Genomic DNA, 25904 nt, shown 5'->3' with positions numbered 1-25904 from the left:
GTTGGGGGTACCTCAGCGTTATTGTTTCAGCAAACTATCACAATTAACAACTGGCTTGCACTTGAATTTCACAACAGTAGAAATGGACTGCTGGGTCTCTAAGCAGAACACTGACCTCACTTGCAGTAAGAAAGTGTTAATAGCACATGGTATTAACCCCACATGGTAGTAAAACACAAATGACTAGTGTTACAACTTTTACTATTACTGCCACTACTCCAACAACGAATATTAATAGTTATTAACACATTTCTGACATGCCTGAAATTCGATTGTCAACTGCCTTTGATGCTAAACTAAGTCTGGTAGCTGTCCCAAGCAACCTAAGCATAGGCGGCGAAGTCCTGCAAGTAGCCCTGGTTGGAGACCCAAACCTGCGTGGAGGAAACAAGATTCTCTCCTCTGCAGTGGGTATGGTTTTATTTCCACTGATGACAAACACAATTTTTGAGGTTCTGATGGGCCAGAGCAGGTCAATGTACAAGTCCTACTGCTGACATCTGGTAAGGATGGTGAGGGTTGGAAGGCTGGGTGACCAGGATGCACTTAAAAACTTGCCACTAATTCATCCCCTTTGTATTGTAGCTGTCTCATGCACGCCGTTTATGCCCTGCTGCCATAATTCCTAATCAAAAACCAGGACTTTTAAATTCTGCCCCAATGCAGCTCATCTTGTGCAGTGATCCGGCGAATATTTCACTGAGCAGTCATTCTGGTCCAGGACAGTACAGGCCTCAAACTCTTGGTGGAAGAGTTCACTTCCACCAGTACATAGTGGTCCCCTCCCTTACTTTTTGACCAGAAAGGGTCCCAAGATGTTAATGGCCTTACATTCAATGTGTGCCCGGAACTGTGACTGCTCTAATTGGGCATCTGAGTTCTTGGTCAGTGTCTTCTGAACACTGCGGGTGCTGCAACAGTGGTGATGTCCTAGCACATTAGAATGTGGACTCAAAGGCGTACAAGGATCTTATTGTCTCGCTTAACCATGGACCATAAAGATCATCTGCAGTCCGAAAATGGACCCCTTAAACTCTTGTTGGTTAAGCCGCACTTGTGGATCTGGGGGGTTTTGGAAAGTTTTCTTTCCAAAGTGCTGGACTAATTTCTTCCGTTGAACAGCCACTACTGTCGGCATTCAAATGACTGTCTTTTTTTTGTAGTAAGGTAGCATCATTGTTGTTGTGACATCTCAGATGTTGTATATGCTGGCAACAAGGTGCCAGAGCATTTAGAACAACTGTCCCTCTCATGACCTACAGGAACTACTGTTTCAGAACAATCACCAAAATTTGGTGGCAAAGTTGAATTCCTTAATCTTTGTGTGTGGATGTTTTTTGCCGCTCTGCCAATGGAACTTCTCTTGCCGTTGGCTGTTTTCTTTGCAGCCTTCCGAGCCTGTCGTCTCCTTGAGGTGCTCACTGTAGCAGGATTTGCAGATCACCTATCTGAGGCACACTCAAAGGCGAAGCTCAATCCATTCGTTTCATCCATCTCACCTCATCATCTTCTTGCTTCATTTGAGTGATCTTCTTCACTGATCTACAAGTGTGTGATGAAGTCCTTCAATTTGCTCAGGAGTGGTTTCCATCAGAGGCACTTCAGCTCTCTTCACAAAGTGGCTCTTTATTTGAGCAAGCAATAGCCAATAATCACCATGCAATAAGCTTCATGGCAGTGGAAACAGACAAAGGCTCACTCAACAGAACACTCACTCCCATGTCTCAAATGACAGCTCCACATGTAACAGGTGAAACTCACAAATACTTACAAAGGGGTTGTGAACAGGAATATTTAAACAATAAACATGTTCTAAGCAACTATTGGTAAAGTAGAAATCCAAAAGTCGTGTCAAATTACGAAGTGAGCGAACTCATAATTAATGGAAATCAGGTCATTGAAAAAAGCACAACATATATTTGGATTCATACAAATATGTATTTATAAGTGAAAAGTTGACGACCCAAAATATTTACATTTAGGTCTTGGGGAATAAGTGGACCAGATACTCCCTCAACATACACATTTGAATCTATTACATTAGAATTTCAAAAAGAACAAGAGATATTTATTGAATGAGATTGATTTGTAAAAAGAGTTCACCTTCAGCATGCTTTTATGCCATGGAAATATTGTTTGTGTCCTGTTCGTGAAAAATCCTGTAGTTGAAAAATTTTAAGGAAGGATTTTGTCATTCAAGAGTGTTTTTTCTTTCCATCTAATTTTCTACAGTTCCAAATTAACCTTATTGGCTCTTGGCAGATTTCTCACTTGAAACATTGCTACAAATTTCAAGACAGAAAACAATATACTGTATGCATGCTTGCCTAGCGTACTGAACGCATAAACTTGACTGCTGGAAAAAGATTAAGAATTTTGCGAAAAATATGGATTTAGCGCAGGGGTCACCAAACTACGGCCCGCGGTCCGTATCTGGCCCCAAAGCACATTTGGCCCGGCCCCCTGAACAATACCAGAGATGCGATGAGATTTTTTTCCTATTTGGCCTCAAAAAAAAATTTACAAGTCAAATGTCGGTTTTCAATCATTATCTGTTTCTATTTTAATCAATGTAATCAATCTATGTTGTTTATAATCGTGATTGAAAAATACAAAAATGCCTGCTCACAATAGATCGTTAAAGGAGTCGGTCACAATGCGACGCGACACAATAAGTGACGTATGAGGAAGTGGAGGGGAATCCGGTGGTACATTCAAGTGCGACAATTTGGTCTCGAACCTGTTTTGCAAGGCCAAATACGAGCAGACAAACTCAAAGATAAAAAGTGGACGACTATCTCAGCAGAATACATTTGTACGCCAAGCTCAGCTGAACAAGGCATCCGTTCGGGCCAGCTTTCGGGCTGCTAAACTGATAGCAAGCAGCGGTAGGCCTTTCACGGACGGAGAGTTTGTTAAGAAATCTATGGATGCTGTCGCGGAGGAGGTGTGTCCCGAGGGGAAAGATGCATTTAATGCCGTAAGTCTGTCGGCGAGTACATTCACCAGACGCGGTGAAGAAATCGGGAGTAATGTATATGCCCAGCTGCAGCAGAAGACGAAAGAATTTGCCTTTTTTTCATTAGCACTGGTTGAGAGCACGGACGTGCAAGGCACGGTACAACTGCTCATTTTTATTCGTGGAGTTAGCGCAAACTTTGAGATATGCAAGGAGCTGGCAGCCCTCCAAAGTCTCAAAGGGACTACAACGCAAGAGGATATTTTTTACCAAGTGTACCAAACCATGGAGAAGTTGGACCTGAGTTACAGAACTGTGATGTTCTGAAAGACACATTCAAGCCCAACAGTCTCATTGAAATCTATGCCGCCCTCCCAAATGACACATATCCAAACCTCAAAAAACACGCAATGACAATGTCCACAGTTTTTGGCAGAACGTATATCTGTGAGAAACCCTTTTCTCACATGAAACTGCAGAAATCAACGATGAGATCAAGATTGACAGATGAACATTTGCATCAGTGCTTTAGACTGGCAGTAACTACAATGCAACCTGATATTCAACGTCTCACCAGCCAGATGCAGGCCCACGGTTCATACTGATGAACATAAATAGGTAAGCTCTCTTTTCTGACTTGAATGAGTCATTCTGAGCATGAGCAAATATAAACATAATAACATCTAGTGGGTAAAATCCATCTTTACAGCCATAATGGTAATGAAATGTATTGTGCTGTGTAGGTGCTGTATCACTTAGTTCAGTTTCTCAACCTGCTTCCTTTGTGGAAGTTGATGAGAGAGAGAGAGCTGCAAACAGCGGTGTCTACAAGCCTACTGGAACCGACAAAAGGATTATAAGGAAGGAACACAATAACTTCAAGAGACTGCTCATATGTGTCAGAGAGATTCTGCTCTGACAACTGAGCTGAACTTTTATCTGTTAAGATTGTGCATGGCACAACAGAAAGTTAATGTTCCATGGCTTTTTTTCTATGAACACAGAGAGGGTTATATAGTTATTATTTATTTCATAAATAGTGTTATCATTTGTTTCCTGGCTTTTTTCAGTAAAGAACCTGGAAAGGGTTATTTGGTTATGTGTGGCTTTCTGGAAAAAAAATTAAGCTCCCCTACGATCGTCACACTTTTTCTGTTACAAACTGACACCGGCCCCCCATCACAGAAGGGAAAAGTTATGTGGCCCTCACAGGAAAAAGTTTGGGGACCCCTGATTTAAAGGAACAACAAAAGATAACTCACACCATTGCAAAATGACAAAAATGAATAAAACATGAGACAAGGCAAGATAAATGTATTGATATACTTTGTAGAATATTTCAAAAACAAGGCAACTTCATGTACTTTCCCCAACAAAAAGCACAACACCTAAACAGAACAGATGAAGACATTCAAAGGTAAAGAAAAGAGAACAAGTACAGTCTATTGAAAGAATTACAACATTTACATTTATTTACAAAAGAAAGATTTGAATAGCAAAGGAATGAAATAGGAATTAGATTTATGAAATGAAAATAAGGCCTTTGACATTTATTTAAAAATCATCAAAAAGACACGGGGAAAAAATGTCATTCCGTACCTGGATTTAACAAACCTAGGAAGGCCTAGGAAGATGAGTAGCTCACACCAGAATGCACCTTGTCCATCCCATTTCATTCTTTTTGCTCTTTCGGAGGTTGCTGTCCTGAAAGGTGCCAGGCTGAGAGTCAGTCTTGCAGGTGGGGCTGAGGAGACGCCAGTGTTACCGATGTCAGGACGTCCTGCCCTGCTGTCTGGAAACAACAGCTCATGCCACATGGGAGCTCGCAGGGCTGTCTGTGCTGTCGGATGTCTTGTGAAAAACAGACCTCACATCTTCTACATGCCATGGGCTATTTAAGGGGTGCACACCTGTTATTTATTTATTTCATTATTATTGATGTTTTTTTTTTTGTTTTTTTTGTTTCATGATATGTGTCCTTGATCGCAATCAGTTGGTGCATCCATCTGTATTCTTTTTTTTATGACCTTCATTGGCATAAAAACTGCAAAAATGTACATGTGTTAAAACTTAAGTAAAATGTATGTATGGCAAGCACGATAATTGTGAGATCTTCCACTGCAACCCAAATTATGTGAAAATATTGCAAGCAAATGAAGCAAGACTGATACATCGGCAAACCAGTCCTCATCAAAAGAAAACCAGTAAGTTTGCTGAGAAAAAAAAATGACACCTAAAAAATGACTGCTGTTATTCATGATGTGACTGAAGATATATAAGCAACACATGGCATCTCACATATCAAAGGATTTAAATCCTTATGTGTATTGGTTTGCACTTTTTGCGGCTTTTCATTCCTCAGGTCGGAAAGAAGCCAAATAGGGGACTGTTAAATGCAAGAAAATAGTTTTGTGTTTCGTTGTTTTGAGAATATGAGTTTTTGCAATTGACTTCTTTTTACAGTTGTAAGTAGAATTCTTACAATTCGAGTTTGAAATTCCATCTGTGACGTCTCACTGTTTTTTTTTTACTTTTCAAAATTGATTCATATACAGTGGGGCCTTAGCAACCCTTATGGGACCCATGCAGATGGGAGGTGGGAGCGATCGAACCAACCCCGGGGCTCGTCGCACTCAAGGCCCCCAGCCGAAGACGTCCAGCTCCTGTAAGTCCCCATCTAAACGCGACTGCTGCGACCTCTGGAGGCGGCTAGCACGGCACCCGTTACGCGATTGGAGTTGGACAGCGAATTAATTGGCCTGTTCAACTCCCAGACTATACGGGCGCTAGAACACCAGCAGCACGTCCGACGTGTCATGGCGCGGCTCCTCCAAAACCGGCTCTACATGAAGGCAGAAAAGTGCGAGTTCCACGTCCGCTCTCTGTCTTTTCTGGGGTTCGTCGTGGAGCCGGGGCAGCTCCGGGCCGATCCCGCCAAAGCCAAAGCGGTGGTAGAGTGGCCAAAACCCGAAGGCGCGTAAACAACTCCAGCGATTTTTTTTCACTAACCTCACTTCCCCCAAGGTCCCATTCAGGTGGACACCCGACGCAGAGGGGACGTTTAACCGCCTCCGTCAAGCCTTCTCCAACGCTCCGGTCTTACGTCACCCTGACCCGTACCTCGCGTTCGCGGTCGAGGTCGACGCATCTGAGTCCGGACTGGGGGCGGTCCTATCCCAGCGCTCCCCAGTCGACCAGAAACTCCACCCATGCGCCTTCTTCTCCCGCCGGCTCAGTCCCACAGAAGCCAACTATGACGTGGGGAACCGGGAACTGCTGGCAGTCATCCTGGCGCTAAAGGAATGGAGACACTGGCTTGAGGGGGCCAAACACCCCTTGACAGTATTCACAGACCACAAGAACCTGGCCGCCATTCAGTCCACCAAGAGACTCAACTCACGGCAGGCCCGATGGGCGCTGTTCCTCACGCGATTTAAGTTCACTCTCACCTACTGCCCAGGGTCACAGAACACCAAGCCTGACGCCCTATCTCGCATCCACGAGACGGTAGAGAAGGAGGAGGTCATCGCCAACATCCTGCCGGCGCAACACATCCTGGGCGTCCTGCGGTGGGAGGTTGAGAGGAAAGTCCAGGAGGCCCTGGGGTGTAACCATATCCCCAAGGGTTGCCTGGTGGATCGCCTGTTCGTCCCTCCCGCGCTACGCACCGAGGTGCTACTCTGGGGACACACCTCCAGGGTCGCCTGTCACCCGGGGGTCAACTAAAGATGGTCGTTCTCACCGTTGTGGACCGCTTCTCGAAGTCGGCCCAGTTCATCCCATTGACCAGGTTGCCGTCCACCATCGAGATGGCTCAACTCCTGGTTAACCACGTCGTCCGTCTCCACGGGATCCCGGCGGACATCGGGTCGGACCGGGGACCGCAGTTCGTGTCCAAGGTATGGAAACGTTTCTGTCGCTCCCTAGGGGCGTCTGCGAGCCTGTCGTCTGGCTACCATCCCCAGACCAACGGCCAGACGGAGAGAAAGAACCAGGACCTGGAGGCGGCTCTCCAGTGTGTGTGCTTTCACAGTCCCGCGTCGTGGGCCCTCCACTTGCCATGGGTGAAGTACGCCCACAACACCCTGGTCTCCACAGCCACAGGTCGGTCCCCGTTCATGTCCGCCTGTGGTTATCAGCCGCCTCTGTTCCCCAACCAGGAGGGCCAGGTGGAGGTCCCGTCCATCGAACACCACCTGAGACGGGCCCATCGACTGTGGAAGGAGGCTATGGGCCCGAAGAACGTCAGTGGGTTCCCCGTTCCTGGATCCTCGACCCATCTCTCACCCGGGCATTCCATTTGGCTCACCCCTCCAAACCGGGTGGGCCGCCAAGAGGCGTCCATTGAGGGGGGGGGGGCACTGTCACATCCTCGTTGACGCCAGGAGCGTGCCCTACCCTCCTGTCTCTTCCTCCTCTGCTCCTGGAGCGGGCCCCTCTCATCTCAGCTCTCCAGACTCACGCACCTGTTCCCCATTTCCTTAATTGTGCCTTCTGGCAATAAAATCCACCCTTACCGTTCTGTTGTTGTCGGTGTATTCCAGGAAGTTCCCCGTCACCCAACCACACGCAGGTCTGTTTTGTCGTTGCTCTCCTACCTTGCCTGACTTTCTGTTTTTTTGCCACGTGTCTCAGTAAAGACTGTTTTTAGAATCACTGTCTCCACCGTGTATTTTGGATCCGACCTTAACTATCTTCCGTCATCCCTCGAGTTCTGTCACCAGTCCTCGAGTGCACGTGACAGTTTGATCTGGATGATGACGCTGTAGAGGCTGGTCGTGTGGATCAGGGATTCTATGTCCCTTTCGCTCTTAGCATACAGCTTTAGGTCATCCATGTAGAGGAGGTGACTGATTGTAGCACCATCTCTGAGGCCAACAGCATGGAACAGGAAAAGACTTGCTTCGTACATGATGAAACTAAAAAAAGAAAAACAGGGACACAGCGTTTATAGTACAGGTATTTAACAAAAGGTAGCATCATCCATATCAAACTCCAAACTCCAAGTTTGAACAAAAATAATATATATATATACATATATCAAAATTTCACAAATTTCGACCCTGAGCCAGATTGTATATTAATCATTCCTATAGGCCAGGGGTCGGGAACCTTTTTGACTAAGAGAGCCATAAAAGTAAAATATTTAGATGTTTTTCAGCTAGTGCCACACGCACGCGCGCGCGCACATACAAACGCTCGCGTGCGCGCGCGCATACAAACGGTCGCGTGCGCGCGCGCACACACACGCGCGCGCGGCCACTTTTCGACAAAATATCAGAATGTATTATTTCAAATAACTTTGTGATAGTACTCACCGTTAACATGGATGGTTTTCCGTTCCTCGTGTTTGGTAAAAATCCAGGAAAACGATCGGAATGAAATTCAATTTGCCGGTCCAGAGGCGAAGTTACTGCTAGCTCGCCTGCACACGGCTCATAAGCTTCTCCACTTGCTGTCTGCAATCTACTTCTCGCAGAAGTATGTCGATGCTAACGTTAACATGGGGCTTGTTAAAATGTCACTGACATTCGACTGTTTCATCGATGGTATTGTTTCATTGCAAATTAGAATCAGAACATTTTCTCTCCCCTCTAATGCTCCGGTGCATTCACGCTGAAGTGCACAAGTTGGGCTCATTTAAAGGGGCGTTTACCTGTTTCAACATGACGGCCACTATCATCCAATCAACATGGCGCTTTCGGCCATTCTCGGTCAGTGTCATCCAATCAAAATTGTGCTTTCCGTCAACTGCAGCCCCAACGGGAAATGAACGACGAAAAAAAATTATATGTAATATTTATCGGCGAGACATATGCAATCATCAAAAGAGCTATATATGGCTCGCGAGCCATAGGTTCCCGACCCCTGCTATAGGCATTTTGTATTTTTGTTCAAACTTTGAGTATGATCTGGATGATGCTACTTTTTGTTAAATACCTGTACAATAAAATACGGTGTCCCTGTTTTTCTTTCTTTTTTTTAGTTTCAGCATGTAGTATGTGAGTCTTTTCCTGTTCCATGCTGTTGGGGTAGAGGATGACTGACGCTGTCATAACATCTGGCAGTCAAACCGACTCACTCCTGACGGGTGGTGGCAAACTCAATGTGACATAACCGGCAGTATCTGGTTTCTCCTGCACTCCATTTCAGATGGCTCAGAGGGGCTTAGAGCGGCCATGGGGAGCGCGAGTGTGTGTGTGGTAATGTGTGTGTGTGTGTGTCAGTGTGTGCGTGTGTGAGAGTGCATGCGTGCGTGACTGTGTGGGTGTGTGTGTGTGTGTATCTGTGTGTGTGTGTGTGCGTGAATCTCTGTCCGCAGGCTCATGGATGTAGGAGGTAATTGAGCAGATGTCAGCAGAGTCTAAAAGGGGATGTTGATACTGAGGGATGACTGAAAACTGTCATACTGACTTTCAGCGGTTATGAAGCGCACCGGCGTGTGTGTGTCTTTACAAATGGGAACATTTTCCAGGCAATAATGTTCAGTAATAGTGTGGTACTAGAACGAACCTAACCACATATTAGGAACAATTTGGTAAGATTCACTGATGGTGTTTCACACCTCGAAATAACAAACATATTTGTGTGCATTTGGGCCAAGACGATATTTTGTTTTGTAATTACACTATTGCAGAGAAAATCAGGAAACATATATTAGAATAAACTGGAGGTAAAATGAGTTGAATTTTCCCCTGCTAATTTCAAACCACGATGAAAATGTAGCGAACTGAATGATGGCTAACAGGCATTGGGTGCGTTGCAACACATGTTTAAAAAGCATTTCAACCATTCCCTAACATTCAGCTTACTTTCTTTATTTTCTTCTTTTTTTGCAGAATGCGTTGGCGGTGGAAATGAAAACTTCACAGAGGTGTGCCTTCGGATGACTTGAAAAATCATTTGATGAGGTCACAAAACAAGAACTGTAAGTCAGTCAGATGAGTCTAAAAGGCACACTGGCCCTGCCATGTAACTCTGATCAGATACGTACTGCAAATCACCGCAGAAGCTGAGAAGTGAGGTATCCAATAATCTTGCCAGTGTACATCCGTCATTGGACTACGTGTACAGGCAATGAAAGAAAATGGTTAACCCTGGCTGGGCGATGTTAAATCTTACGAATGCAATGATGACATCTGTAATTTAAAATGAATTGAAGACGCTGGGTATGATTTGGCCCTTCAATCCTGCGACTGTGCATCCTTACAAGTTACAGACCATCCAGACCGTGGTATGTCATTGACATCTGGAGCTTCTAAGCTTATTATCCCCACTCCTCCTCCTGCTGTGCAATCGACCCCTTATAGGGACTTGCCCCACCTCCCTACCCCACCCCCCAGAGTCCCACACCCGACTGTGGCTTTTGCGTAAGGATCACACCCACTGCTGGCCCTGGAAGGACCCTCGCCCGAGTATTGTTTAAGGATGGCCGTGGTGCAGCGACTCCCACTCCCTCTCTGTTCCGTCGGGGCGAGCGCCGGGCGCCTCAGCTGGGTTGGAGGCCATTTAGCGGCGTCAGGGGCCGAAAAGCCACAGCTTTCCCCCTCCGCGCAAGTCAGAGGCAATCCACCATGTGAGGTTTATCCCCACTCTCCACCAACTCCCCGAGAAATTTCCAACCCTTACACTGATAAACCTCCTTTTTGAGCGTATCTCATTATGTGGCCTGATTTTTTTCCCCATTTTTGTCTAACTGTTGCATCTTACCTTATCATGTGTTCCAACCTGCCCCTGTCGTGGGTCACAAAGAATCACCATGTATTTGACATCACCCCATGAGGTGTGTGATCTTCTTGCCAAGTTTTGAATTGGTGCCATTTCATTTTTTTAATTAAAATTTGAACATGCAGGTGGGTTCAAGCAAAAAGTGTTACAACCATCAATGATCTCCCTTGAACGTTTTTGCCAGGGCTTGTCTTTCAATCAAAAACTGCATTCCTTCTTGTTCAAGAAATAGTCTCAGAACATGCACGAGAAAAATCCTAACAGCAATTGGAAGCACATTTATTTAATAAGGTTTATGATGGACACTTAAGTATACAAATAGATTCATTTTTTGCAGTCCAAATTGTCCTGATTGATCCAGGATTTTTCATCTTACGTATCTAAAACAAGAGATCCCATTAGACTCCGATCGCACTTAACTGAATTTGTCCTGTCAGGAGAATAAACCTGCCGCTGGCTGATGAAATGTCATATATCCTCAGGCTCATTTCAGTGTTTGAGAAGCCACATTCTGCCTTGTTGAGCGGGATGAGCAGAAGCATGACATCCGTATGATCCATGCATCAACGTAGCTCCTTCTTCTCCCTCCTCCTCTTTGAATCGAGCAAGTAGAAAATTCCCGGCAGAGCAAACAGAGACACTCTAGGTTCTAGGTTAAATACAAACACCATGGAATCGCTACAAGGCTTCAAAACAATGTCAGCGCTCCTCCCTCCATACATAGTGTGCCATCTTTTGGAAGCTGAGAGAACTACCTTGTCTTGATTGCTTCTTTTTCTCCCGCAAGATTAAAAAAACAAATTTCAGTAATCAATTCAATTGACGTTCTGAGAATGGATATGTCCCTGGCAACATGTTATGGAACTTGAGAAAATCGGTGTAACTCCTGTGGCTTTGTCGAGGAAGATTGCTGTACCACTCATTTTTTTAACTTTGAGTCAACACAGCCGTGAAAAAAAACCTACTTTTAAGATGAAGATGAGATGTGGATGAATGCGAGAGTCAAGAGCTGGGCATTATTATGGCATCAAACAAATTCGACATCTATATAACTTAGCATAAAACTAGTTGTGTGCACGTAGGAGAGGAAGAGTTGCATGCACATTTTGCTTCTGAACTGGAAAACATAGAGCGATAGAGATATTCACCTTCTAAGGGTCACTCGCCTATTCCTGCCTCATTAAAAATATCCCCATTAGCAGTGTTCCTTCAGAGCCTGACTGCCGACAGACATGTGAGTGTGCGTGCGGGTGTGTGTGAGTGTGTGTCCGCTGGATGCTAAACACATACAGCGTTTTGCAGGCCTCTGGGCTGCCCAAGAATACGTTAAACAGCTAAGAGCCTCTCTCCTCTTCCTGACTGACTCCTGTTGGGACTACTTAGCATTTCTGGGGTGAAAACTTCTTCAGCAAGGTTGTCAAACACTATATACTAATTACACTGGAGCTACATTTCTCCTGTGTACGGTTGTTTAACTTCTTTTGGGTGGCTCTTGACGGTTTTTTTAAATCGGTATGTCTTTGCCTGATGAGGAGTATTCCCTGAGGTGGAAAGGGAGAGTGGCAAGGAAGATTTGGAAAATTGTGAAATAGCGTTAAAATCCCGGGAGATATAAAAAATTGACTTTTTTTAACGTGTTTGTAGGTCACAGGTGGTTAAAAAAAGTGACGCAAGCCCGTAATATTTAGAATTTGTTTCATCAAAATCTTCAGGCAAGAAGGTGCACCATCAGTCCACATGCAAATGTGGTTTTATAATGTAAGCCATTGCAATCTATGCACGATTGAAAATAAAATTGTAGAATTCAAGACTTTAGACTAGAATTTGGACTTCCTGCTCAGAGTTTAACATTTGTGTTCACGAGATGACCATGAGCCACCGAACAATGATTTCAGCCAGTCAGCAAAGGAGAACACGTGCATGACGGCGCAGTCTTGTACAGGTGATAAGAAATCAACCCACCAGACATCTATTTACCCTCAACCAGGATTCAAATACTGCATTTATCAGAGGTGCCAATAACAAGGTGTGCCACAGAAAATTACAAGGGGAATTTAGGTCTGCTCCCGAATAGTATTGGTAGGACACTTTGCCAATACACATTTAGCACAGTGGTTGTGAAGCTGGCTCTAGGTTCTGGTGGAGCGTGACATGCCTCTCTTGAGTCTGTCTAGGCGGGAGATTGGCCTTTCTCTCAGAAGCAAAGGTACTGCCATTATCCATGATCACCTCAGATCTTCACAGTGCCACCCCGACAAACACCCTGCCTAACACATTTGTTGAAGAGTCCAGTACACTCTCTCTCTTTCTCTCTCTAGCTCCCTCTCTCTCTTCTCTCTCTCTCTCTCTCTCTCTCTGCGCATTTTCCATACATAAGGCGCACCAGACTATAAGGGATTTGTAAAGGGGTTTTCCAAATATAATATGTCATACATGTTAAGTCTCACCATTTGGTCAGGAGACTCCTGATTTTGACCACATTATTCACAATAATTTATAAGATGAAACAAAAGAAAATTTAAAAAACAAAAATACATTTTTATATAATTGAATGTATAAATAAACAATAAAATAATTTTTGTGTTGTATTTATTTATAATTTACACTTTTATAAAGCTGACATTATTTTAACATGTCAACACAGTCGCAAGTACGAAAATCTCCCGATGTATGATTTCTGAAACTTAACATGGATGATATGTCAATTTATTAACGTTTTCAAAATATAAGGCACACCATATTATAAGGCGCTACAGTAAAGGCTGGGGTTACTCCAGTGACGTGCGGTGAGGTTCATGGCTGGTGAGGCACTGACGTCATCGATGACATCACCGCTCGTCTCTACTTAGTATTTGAACGGTAAATTCAGCGATTTTGACAAAAATCCTAAAACGGTGAAGTTAAATGGACAAGAACTTTAAAGTAGAAATCACTAAATACATCTAACTGTTTAATTTATTTTTTCATTTGATATTTCCATGACAGCTTTCCATGATGACAGGTGAGGCACTGCCTCACCTGCCTCCACTGACTGCACGTCACTGGGTTACACCTACTTCTTCAACAGGGGGAAATGGAGTCGGTGGGTGCTTATTTTGTGACCTGTTGTGGCTCAATATTACTTCACATATAAGGTGCACCTGTGCATAGAATAAAAGATTTTGGGGTGCGCCTTATACACCGGAAAATATGGTATATGTACATATTGTATATTTTTTTGTATTGAATTGTACACCCATGCAACCACTTTCCTTTTTTTCTGAATCTTCAGTGACCCTTATTTTAATTGGCAAACAGGACATGACTGATTACAATTCAAATCTTTATGGCACCCCTTAAAGCACCCCCGCTCCCATTTATTTTTAATCTTCTTGCTGATTGTATTCTTGTAAAGAAGCAGAAAAAAAGTAAGTGGGGGTGGTACTAAGATTTCAGAAGTAGCATTAACTGCTCAGCAGCCATTCTGAGAGCTAATGAATGGAGAGGGGACATCTAAAATGTCATTAATGTTAATTCTAATCACTTTTTGACTATTAAGCACAAATTAGTGAAGGCGATGTTAAATGTCATGGCCTGTCCTGGGATTCATACAAAGAGAGGGTGGGGTCCACGGAATAGGTTCTCATTTCCATACTTAAGATCCTTAATTCTCACAAGGGCTGATGAGAAATGAAGCTGAGCCATAAAGCAATGACGATGACACGCACGCTTGTGAAAACACAAACGTTTTCTGGCGGCTGATTCCTCATTGTTCCTGCTCAAGGTTATGTTCTTGAGCTTGTCGTCCAGCGTCATTCCCTTGAATAATTCCACTCGGGCTTTTCCTCCCTACGGCTTTGAGGTTTGCGCTATTTAAGACCAATCATGTCAATGCGGAGAAGAATTAATCCTGCTTAAAATATGTTACATGACTAGAGTGTGCGTTAGCATCCTCTTGATTCTGTCTCCGGATATAAGCGTTTGTTTAGCAGAACGGGGGATCGTTGAAGTCAATAGATCATAAGAGCAGTTCATTGTCAAGCGCAGTTAAGGACTCACAGGCAATAACTATTTAACCAGGGTACAATGTAGCGTTTTAAAAGAGACCCAAGCTAAAAAAAACCTCCACAAAGCATTGCATGTAATTCACAGCGATAGAGATATTAACCCCAGTGCTCCGCCGCGGCCTCTGCATTCTGGTACATATTGTTCTCATGGCAGCCCACGGTCTTTGGGAATCTGCTACATTCTGTGCCGTCCTCGTTCTTTCCTCTGTGGCTCCACTTGACTGTGAGAGAGTAAATAACATTTGATATGCATAAACAGGCCCTTCCTGTTCATTACTGTCAGAACGTTGGAAGTGCAGGCGGCGGAGGTCAGCAAGTGAAGGTCCTCCTCAGGCAGGAGAAACGCCTGTGGTAGCTGTCACTCCTCTGCACCACCCCTCACGCAGCCCATCCTCCTACACCTCTTTTCCTTCTACCAACCAGCACAACAATTCTCCCTCTGCACCTCTGTCCTCTCCCGCTCTCCTGCCCCCCTATTAGCACAGGCTCCGGGTCATAACCTTTCTGTGGCATTTTGCGATTCCACAACCCTTTGATTAGTGCAGTATTTACATATTTCACTGCAGAGAGGATGTTTTTGTGCCGCACGCACTTGAAGTGTTGTAAATGTGTTTGGGCTTTTGCCTGGGAAATGGAGAAGAGCCAACTCTCGGGTGGGATTTGCGTTGTCAAGTGTGTTGCGTTGATACACTCTATCGTGTTTTTAAATGTATTTGCTACTCCGTAAGCCTGCCACTGTAGCAATTGTACACGTACAAGTGCCATTTGGTCTCTGATGTTACACGTAGCCTCTCCTGAAGAAAGCCATTCGGCAGGCACGAGAGATATAGTGCTCCCTGGTGGCAGATACAGATCACCGTTTGTTCACTTCTGCAACAATATTTGGGAGACGTTTTCTTGTCGCAAAAACGCATGAACATGAACAATATATTTTAGATGGATAAGGAATAGGAATAAATTGCATGAGTGATGTAGTTTGGATTTGAAATACGGTGTGAGGACAAACACAATTTATTCTGTAAAGGTTCAAAACACTACTAGATTAGAAATTAGGGAATTAGAAACAATCCACAACAAAACATTACGTTATCATTTTAAAATTTTGAATTTCTAAAACCAGTCTAAAAATACTTGGTCAATTCTAGTACACCACTTATTTTCGGAGCACTGTGAACACAGAAAAAAACGTGCCATTTCATTTTTGTTTAATTTTGGGCACAGTTGTCTTCCTTGTTTGGAACCATTATGCACTTTCATTCAGCGTTTGGTCACATGACACCTGATGGTCCTGACAATTTGGAAACAGAAAGTAGACAGCGTTCTGAGTTACAATTTTAAGTTTTGTTTAGCGTGTTTGTGAATTTGGTAGACAGGCTCAGACTCGCTGGTCATTCTGGATACTGTGATTTTTGGCTCATTTTACTATGATTTGACAAAAAGTAAAGACTAAATTGAAGACAATCTCAATGGTTTCAGTCAGATTCAACACTAAACGTGGGTGCTGGACGTCGTCATTATTTCATTCATGGATATGACAACATTGTGGGACAATCCCTTAGAACAAGGGTGTCAACCTCATTTTTGCCGCTGGCCACATTGTAGTTACGATTTCCTCTTGAGGGTCATTAGGAATTTGAGTAAGCCATCAGAATGTTTAATCCCATCCATATATTATATAAACAGTGCAAAACAAATTAATGAATAACTACTTTTTACTTTTTAAATAAAACATAATTACTGTTATTGTGGTTTACATCATGTCACTTGACATGCTTGATTTGCTTTCACAGGTCGAATAAAATGATGCGGTAGGCCAGATTTGGCCCCCGGGCCTTGACTTTGACACCTGTGCCTGAGAATCACTGGAGAAATTAAAGTAATTCAAAGAATCTCAGCAATTATTATCTTAAAAGGTTTTGATACTACCTCACTGGTAGTGAGCTGGCTAATGGCACTAATGTCTCTTATGCCCATTTACTGTACATCTGTGCAAAATCGAAGAAAATACCATCCAACCAACCATCCATCCATCCATCCACAAGCCACTAATCCAAACCTATCTGCCTATTATGTGCAGTCGCATCATGGAGGCAGGAGCTTTAATTGGGAAGCCTTGACGAATTTTGATGCCACATTATGACATAAATACATACGCTTCCCACCTTCGGAACGAGATACGTTCCGTCAACTGCGAAGAGGGATTTCCTCCCCGACCACATACTCTACACAGCAAATTGTAAGCGAGCTAGGCAGATTGAGGCTTGAAATAGTTGGCAACAGTATAACCGGGCGCTGATTGGTCAGCCTGGGTGTCCGTCGCATAAAAATTCAGGCCTTGAAACCTCCAATGTGTTTGTATGGCCAGAAAAAGGTGCACAATACAAAATCTAACTTTCAGCATCTCTGTCCAACCATTTTTTGACATAAAGTAGCCGAAAAAATGTTCGTTTTTCCTAACTCCAATGTTTGTAAACTGGGGCGTGTCTGTAATACTGCAGGTGACAACATGTAAATCATGTCACCTCTGTTTCTTTTTCTCACTCCTTGTTGGAGCTTGTCTTCTTTGGTACACGGTTGCAAAATGAAAAAAAACACGAAATGAAGAGAAAATAAATAAATAAATAAATATATATATATATATATATATATATTTCAGGGACATTTAGAGTGGAGTGTTTCTACTTCAGAATGACAATGTTTTATTTGTATTTGTTTAATGCTCGCAACTCGTTTTTTTGCATGACTGAAGTTACTCAAATCTCAAATGTATGATCTGCATGGGATTAAAATTGAGAGATCCCATTTTATTAAGTATGCCAGTTCAAATACATAAAATCAAATAAGCCCTCAGTAAATCTTTGTGGTGATAGCTTTATAAAATCAAAAAGAGCAGGTGAATGATAGTTTTTGCCATCACATCCAAACTGCCACATTCATACCAGAGTGATATTTGGCATATTTTCCATGTCAGTCAGTCACTCACTCCATTTCACTGTGCTCTGTGACAAAGAAAGGAGATGTCAGCCAACAGGTTTCAGGGAGCTCAAGGCCGTCATGGTGACTGATTAGGTTGGAAAGAGTGATGGGCAGCTGCAGTCTTTTCTCAGCCCGCGGGCCTGCCTGGCATTAGCGTTATGTGCCATGTTCTCAGAGGGAACCCGTCACTCCGGCGTCACTCAAACTGACGGACAAATGGTGCACATTGACACAGCACATGAAAGAGACTGGCAAAGTAGCAACAAATCCCTATGTGGTCCTTCAAAGTTGACGGCTATGGCGTTTCGCATCACTGCTGCGTGCCAGGTCCCCTTCAAGCGGACGGCCACACGTGGACATCAAGGTGTTCACAGCCCAGGTGTCATCAAAGTCCTCATCCATCAGATGTGTCACATGCTATGAAAGGGAACAGCTTGAAGTATAGCTTTGGTCTTGTGTGTTTTCACCTCATCTACACTAGCCATGACCGAATGGATTTCTTTTCGTCGGAGGACTTGCCCCATTCATCTAAATCAGGGGTGTTCACACGGCAACTTTTACTCCGTTGTAGCACCGGGGCTGCCTCATAGATTGTTCACACATACAAAATTATACCGGATTAGCACTTGAAAACATCTTAAATCGCACAAATTTAACCCTGCTCAAGAGGTTGTTTAAAAATTTACTCCGGAGTAAATGCTCGTTTGCGGGGCAGCACTGATATAAAATGGGACGTGTGAACGCTCCAGGAGTAAACTTGCTACGCTACACTATGCTACGCTGCACGAGTAGACTCACTACGCATAAGAGTTCAGAATCAGATTCAGAAAGCCTTTAATAGTCCCACAATGGGGAAATTTGCTGATTACATACAGTATTTTGCCATGCGTTGTACCTCCGCCATCTTTCCTATGTCTCTCTCTCTAATCCATTTACACCGTCTGATAGACAACCATGTTAATTTGCCTGAAGTACAAATCGTGTTTTTGATACATCACAAACTAGGCGGGGAAAATGAAATATGCTGTACGCATGTTTTATTTCAGTATTGTTCCTATCGTATTGAACGACCCTAGAAACTACCATGTGAACACAAGCAGCCCTGCACCGCGGTTAACACGCTCTCTTTAATAAGTAGCTTTGTATGTGTAAAAGCTTCACAAATTCACACCGGTGTAAAATATATCACAACCAAATACATCGGTCCAGGATGATACAAATGTGCCTTATAATTATGTTGTGTTACATATGTCCATGTAATGGTTAGTTTTGTTTTGTAATTAACATAAAGTCATCCTTTGAAAAACAAGAAAAACCTCTCCATAGCTAGCCACTCAAACCTCTATCCGACGAAGTTTGTGTCCCTTGTATCTTCAGAAACCACACTGCACCTGTAGTTGGTTACAATCGTTGTCTTCTCTTTGTAAATCCATAACTTTTCACAGGCTCAACATTTTGTGACATTCTTTTCAAGAGACTCAAAAATCGGTTTAAAAAAATGAACTTGTGTCATTTGACAACTCATCAATGTTTTTTATCAGTATTTACTTCACTTAAGGATGATTTACATATGTTTGCAAATACTAAACTATTGGACTGATCGGACCAAACTTGTTAAGGACTTCGGAATGGGAGAGGGGGGTACAGGTAATATTTGGCGGCTTGACTTTTTTATTTAAGTTTACATAATGTTATACACCAAATAGTTTACCTGTGTTAAAGAGGTGGAAGGAACATTGGGTTTAGAGCTGTTCTAATTTTGAACTGTTTAGCATTTGTCTGTGGATTGCACATCTGCCTCACAGTGTATAAGTACAGCGTTCGATTATAGATTTGGCCTTCCAGAGTGGAGTTTGCATGTTTTCCCATGCCTGTGTGGGTTTTATTTGGGTACTAATGTGTCCTCCCACGTTCCAAAAAACAAGCATGGGCGCTTAATGCAACGATTCCGAGTCTAAATGGCCCCTGGGTGTGATTAGCCCGTCTAGTGCCTAAAGACAGCTGGGAAGGGCGCCGCCACGCCTGCGACCCTTGTGAGGACAAGCAGCTTTTAAAATGGATGGATGGACGAATAGAATTTGTCTGACTTCAGGACAAAAAATCCTGCACAAAAATTCCAAATATTGGGTCATTTTCCATGACCAAGAAAATAGCCTGGTTTAACAAATTAAGAAAATTGTTGGGGCACCAATATTGAAATAAATGTATTCATTAATTCACACTGAAGACATATCTCAGAGTGCACACTGCTAATTACAGAAACAGATGGAAATTGATGCTCCTCATATTGGTATCAGGGAAACAAATATGACGCTCCACATTAACAGGCAAACCTTGATTTATCAGTTTGTCACTGATCACTGATCAGCTCATCTTTCATTTGCTGACCAATTTACAAATCTTGCGCATATGATTCAACACATCGAATTCCACCGGGTGTCAAGTTAGAGGACCTAGCTAGTCACTGATTTTTTTTTTTTTTTTTACTTGATGCCCAACACTTGCCTCAACTGACTCTGTGAACAGTATGTTTTATATGGTGCATCTGTCCAGCTGACTTTAAAATGAGAGGAATGACTTTTTAAATATCATAATAATGAAGCCGGCTGCTCACTGGTTTGAACATGAAGGTGGAAAGGGAGGAATCTAGTTGTCCATAAAATGTGTTCATGCGTGAAGCAATTGTTCGATAATGTGTGCCTAGCTGATGAGAGTGAGGACTAATGGTACCAGTAGGAACGGTGAGCAGCAAAGCAGCGTACCATACATGCTGTGCCATTTGTGATTCTCAGAAGCGATACACTGAAGGCTTCTTGTTAAAGTTCAGAGCAGGAATTCAAGAATCAAACAAACTACATCTGAACCTTGTTTCATCTAAATGTGAATGTGTTCCATCACGAGTGGCTGGGAAGCGACTAAATCAAGCAAGTACAACCAGAAGCGGCCGCAAAAGTTATCATTTTGTGTGTCTTTATTTGAAGTTTTTGAAATTTACAAACGTGGAACAGAACTGAGAATGCCTCAGAGGAGGTAGAGCTTTCACGTCGGCTTGTTGGCTTGAAAATGACAACACAAAAAATAATCAAAAAATAAACACAGAAAAATGACCCCGAAAATTAAAATTACCAAACACCTGTCCTGCCTCTATCCTGTTGTTCTTTTTGAAGTGACAATAAATACAAATTTCAACCAAAACACTTGGAATAATAAGGTCTTGTTAGGTACATTAATAACAAAGTTCAATACAAATAAAATGATCACAGAAAAAAAACAACCACCCAATTGAAAATATGTCATAAACCACTAACCAAAGAGAAAAAAACAACCTGTCGGAGGCCAGACATGGCTAGCTAATGACAAAAGTCCGACAATTTAGCAAAGGGACAAAAAACAAGCTCTGACATCTTCATGAGAAATAAGCACTGCTGCACCTCGACTTGTCAAACGTTCCACGAGGAAAAATAACTAACATGGTGTGACACAAAGCCATTACAAAAAAGATAATCTGTCATTAAAATCTATGCAAAAAACTCCCTGGCCTCTAATTCTAATCACTGTCAACTGCTATCATAGCATTCTCAAAGTAACCTTGACTAGAATTGAAGCGAACAGAAGGTTAAAGTTGTTTTCTAGTCTAAGGGCACCAATAATGCCGTTTGGTTTCTCTCGCTGTATATAAAGAGTTTGGTAAAATTGGATTACAGATTAGCAGTTCATTTTACAGTCACTCCATATTTTCACTAAGTCACACTTCGGAGTATACATTTCTAACTGAGGAGTTCATCTTAAAGGGAATTCTGTACAATGTGGGTATTATTAGTAGTATTCTACTGGACAAGGCTAGAATATCTATTTTCAAGTATTTTCGCACATCCTTCAGTAAACATTATTGTGTACCTATAGACGTATTAAGGTACACAACATAATATGCATTTTTTTAACAAACATTTGGTATTACGGTATATCCATTTGTTGTTTTTGGAAAAACTCGATGTTTTAAAATAGACTCATCGTCTCATACTCGGGATGTTAACGCGTCTGAATAGTCAATGCGCGGCAAACTGTATCGAGCGATTATATTCCCTGACAAGTGACAATCTGCTTCTGTTTAATGAGTCAAGGTGTGGCTTTCTCAGCTTGCGGGTTGCTGAAGAGACAAGCTTAAGGAGAGGATACAAAACAACAAAAATAAAAACCAGGCACAACACAGGGATGGATCTTCATTCCTGTTCGGTTGATCGGAAAACAAATCACAAAGACATGCAACCGTGATTGCGTTAAGACTGTGACTGCTCTACAATCCAGTCGGGTTAATAATAATACTTCACCCCACCAGTACACTGGTCGACAAAAAACAAAACAAATCACAAAACAGTGTGTTAAGAGAATTTCTTTCAGTCTCTTTTAGTGATAAACAAAAACAGTGCCAATATACATTGCAATTGGTGATTAACACTAAGCGGCTAGCTAAATTAACACACTGTAACCCAGAACAGTTGATGCAGACATCTTGAAGTGGTTATGTTGATTTCGTCTTTAAAAGGTCAAACAGACATATTATTACCAATGAGAAACCTTTTAAGAAAAACGTGTTGGTGTGAGCCAGGCTAGTAACCTGCTGTCTACGCCATGATGCATTTAAGGGATTTTAACATTGGCTTCTTAAGGTTTGCAGCACAATTAAAACAATAACGACCATGGTTTTTTAGCAATACCAGTGGCTATCATTAGCAAAAGCATATTTGCCTCCAAAAGTACACCAGTCTGCCTTTACTTTTGTCATTTCCATCTGAGTCTTTAGGCCCCTACAACTGTAGGTTTGTAGTTGTAAATCAAAGTCAAAGTGTCAGTGTGTGAAAGGCTCAGTAATATAAAGGAGTTATATAGATGGAAATTGCCAGCACTCAGCCCCTTCCTCTTCAATTGACAATAATTGTATGGCCATAAAAATGGTACACTCATTTATAATGGCCATTAAAAAGCAACTCTTTTTAATGAGCATTAGAAGAGTCTCTCTCTCTCTCTCTCTCTCTCTCTCTCTCTCTCTCTCTCTCTCTCTCTCTCTCTCTCTCTCTCTCTCTCTCTCTCTCTCTCTGGCCCCCCTCTCTCTGTCTGTCTCTCTCTCTGTCTCTCTCTCCCCCTCTCTTTCTCTCCCCCTCATCATGTCCCTCGGCTCAGAGTGGTCACTCTTAAGATTTCACTAAAGACTGGAGCCAAGTGACTTTAACGCACATGCTGGCTCACATAAGACACTGTAATGGCTTTTGCCCAGAGGAAGTCTTGGCGATAGCTGTGACGATGAATCAATAACTCAGTTATCCAATGCAGATAGAATTTATGAGCCACTGTATGGGTAATCATATCCATTTTAAGACGGTTTGCTCTCAAATATATTAGTTTATGCTCAGAAATTTGGAGGGAAACTGTATTTAATTTGATCAAGGTTTATGAAGAAAATCGGTAAATGTTACTTGCAGATTATGGATAGTAACATGATGCCATGTGGGATGTGTCAGGTAGAATGTAGCAAAAAAAAAAAATATATATATATATATATATATATATATATATATATATATATATATATATATATATATATATATATATATATATATATATATATATACAGTAAAGTCTCGTTATATCGATATCGGATATATCGATAGTCCCGGTTATATCGATACTATTTCTATGCACGCACGGAGAAAATTACATGCAAACAGGGTCGGATATATCGATAGTCCCGGTTATATCGATATTTTTTCGGACTCCCTTGAATATCGATATAACGAGACTTTACTGTATATATATATATAAATATTATTTTTTTTTTTTTGGGGGGGGGGGGGGGGGGCACGACAGTCGCATGCCACAGCCGTTGCACTGAAAAATGTATTTTGAATACAATGGTGATCAAATTCAAAATATTTTTCCAAGTAATGATGTTATTTCCAGTTGATGTGAGTGCCTGACTAGCCTAATTCAAATGGCCAAAAGAAGCTCTAGTTCTGTTTTGGTGCAGTCGTTGTTGGGCCAAACTCCCGCTTCTCGGGGCTCAACCACAAGTTCCTCGAATCTGGATACTGGCTATTTTCAAAAGGCATGTGGTGGACACTCTGGACATGTGTCTTCAGGTTCCCTTTCTGAGAGGCTCTGTATGGGCAGAGCTGGCAGCAGAAAGGCTTCTCTCCTGAACAAGCATCCAAAACAAAGACAAAAACAACACATTTCAAAGGTCAGGTCATGGCAACAGAAGATATGCTGACATGAAACACCCATGAAAGATGAAAGAGCGGGAAAAGGACATGGATACTGTAAGCCACATTTAAAGGGAAGCGCAGAGACTTTGTAATACACAATATACACTCAAATAGGATACTATTATTAGTCACTTAAAATGGAATAAAACACAATTCATACCCCTCAATTCTATGAGATAGAGACAATAATTCAAACTGCCATTCAGACCTATGGTAACTACAAAAAAAAGTTAAAAAAAAAACAAAAACAAACCACAAATACTGGAGCAGAGACCTAAACTCCAATCCTCAAAACTGTGAGGCATACGTGCTAACAATATGCTGCCCATCTGCTGAAACCCCTGACGAATTTAGCAGTCCAGTACGAGGTGCCACAATACTTTTGTCCAGTTCGTATTGGTTTTCCTTCAAAACAAAATGGTAGAAAAACTTCTGGACAAGTAAGCCACAAAATATTGTCTGAATGGTCATTTTCTATCCATGTACTTCATTCCATCAACTAAGATCGGGAAGCGGTTGACCAACACACGCACACATGCCCATCCTGTATTCTAATTGACCTCCAATGGGTCAGATGTCATATTACCAGAAAAAAATAGAAAAAAATAAGAGTCACACCTGAACAAAACAAATGGGATTGCCATTTAATTGCACCTAATTATCATTTTGATAAATGTGTGACGATCACAGCGGGAAAATAAATGACTCTCTGCGCCGCCCCTTCCCCCACAGTATTTTTTCCTAAGGAAGACACTGGAAAAGAAAGCAGTTATCATACATCATCAGAAGCACAACGGAGAGAAAGAAAGAGAGGTGTTTGAGGAAGAGAGCGATAATAACAAAATAGGTATAATTAATCATAAAGGAAAATAACAAAACAGCTGGAAAAAGAAGGTGAGGGGTAGACGTGAGTGGAAAGCCCCCCCCCCCCCCAAAAAAAAAAAAAAAACAAACAAACAAACAAACAAACAAAAAACTGGCGACGTCGTCCTGTGAGGAAACACGGCTGACGGGACCGCTGCACTACATTATACTAAAGGTTATCGTCACCGTAAAGCAGCGTCAACACTGCATTTAATTGGACCCCTCCGCCAGACGCCTGCTTCCATCACTCATATGCCGTGCAGTAAATCTCAGTCATGTGGGGCAAGCGTGTGTGTGTGTGTGTGTGTGTGTGTGTGTGTGTGTGTGTGCGCGCGTGATGAATAAAATTGATGGTAGACATTCCCTTGTCTACTTTGAACAGATTTACTTATGTTTCAAGCTTCCTCAATTGTTTTGCTGTAATGGATGTGGAAAATGAACAGAAGGCAGATGGAAGTGAAGTCAATTGTACTTTACAAACTATTTCCAAGTTTGAACGTTGTGCACAATAAGTAAGTCATGATTTCATGCCCACTTCACACACATGTGTCATTTAGGTCCCAAGTGCTAAAATTAGATGTTGTCATTTGAATACAACTTGGTGTTACCTCAGTCTATACCAAGGGTGTCAAACTCATTTTTTGCCGCAAGCCACATTGTAGTTACGGATTCCTCAAGGGGGCTGTTATGAATTTGTGGAAGCCATTAGAATCTTTAATCCCCTCCACAAATTACATAAAGAGTGCACTACAAATTAATGAATAACTAGATTTCAAATTTGAAGTAAAAAATAATGATAATTGATGTTATTGTGGTATACATGGGACAAGTTGAAATTTTGGTTCGGACTTCAGCAAGCATCATGGAACTTGTCATGCTTTATTTGCTTTTGCGGCCGAATAAAATCATGTGGTGCGCCAGTTTTGGCCCCCCGGCCTGGACTTTAGCACATTTCCTCTATACACTGTACTATTGTTGATATATGTTGAAAATCACCATGTTTGACAAGCTCGCTCAACTTTAGTCACTACTGTATTTGCAAGTTTTTAAGAAAGTGTCACAAAAGTGAAA

At 42.3% G+C, this 25904-nt stretch overlaps 1 protein-coding gene across 3 annotated transcripts in view; it reads right to left on the bottom strand.

Moving 5' to 3' along the window:
• The window catches only part of LOC148896231 (zinc finger protein 516-like), a 90553-nt gene that overhangs the window by 17547 nt on the left and 47102 nt on the right, over positions 1 to 25904 (bottom strand). For 2 of the 3 annotated variants that reach the window (XM_088999117.1, XM_088999116.1), the window contains one exon: positions 23558 to 23899. The exons of the other annotated variant lie outside the window; for it this stretch is intronic. In XM_088999117.1, coding sequence (XP_088855243.1) covers positions 23840 to 23899 — 60 coding nt within the window. In that variant the 3' untranslated portion in view covers positions 23558 to 23839. Of the gene's footprint in view, positions 1 to 23557; positions 23900 to 25904 lie in introns of those variants that run through there. 3 annotated transcript variants of the gene reach the window in all.

Source organism: Hippocampus bargibanti, linkage group LG06 (genome assembly GCF_051943395.1).
Source record: "Hippocampus bargibanti isolate YZ-2025 linkage group LG06, ASM5194339v1, whole genome shotgun sequence".
Taxonomy (NCBI): domain Eukaryota; kingdom Metazoa; phylum Chordata; class Actinopteri; order Syngnathiformes; family Syngnathidae; genus Hippocampus; species Hippocampus bargibanti.
Note: the sequence above shows the minus strand (reverse complement) of the source record. Positions and strands in the feature narration are given on the sequence as shown.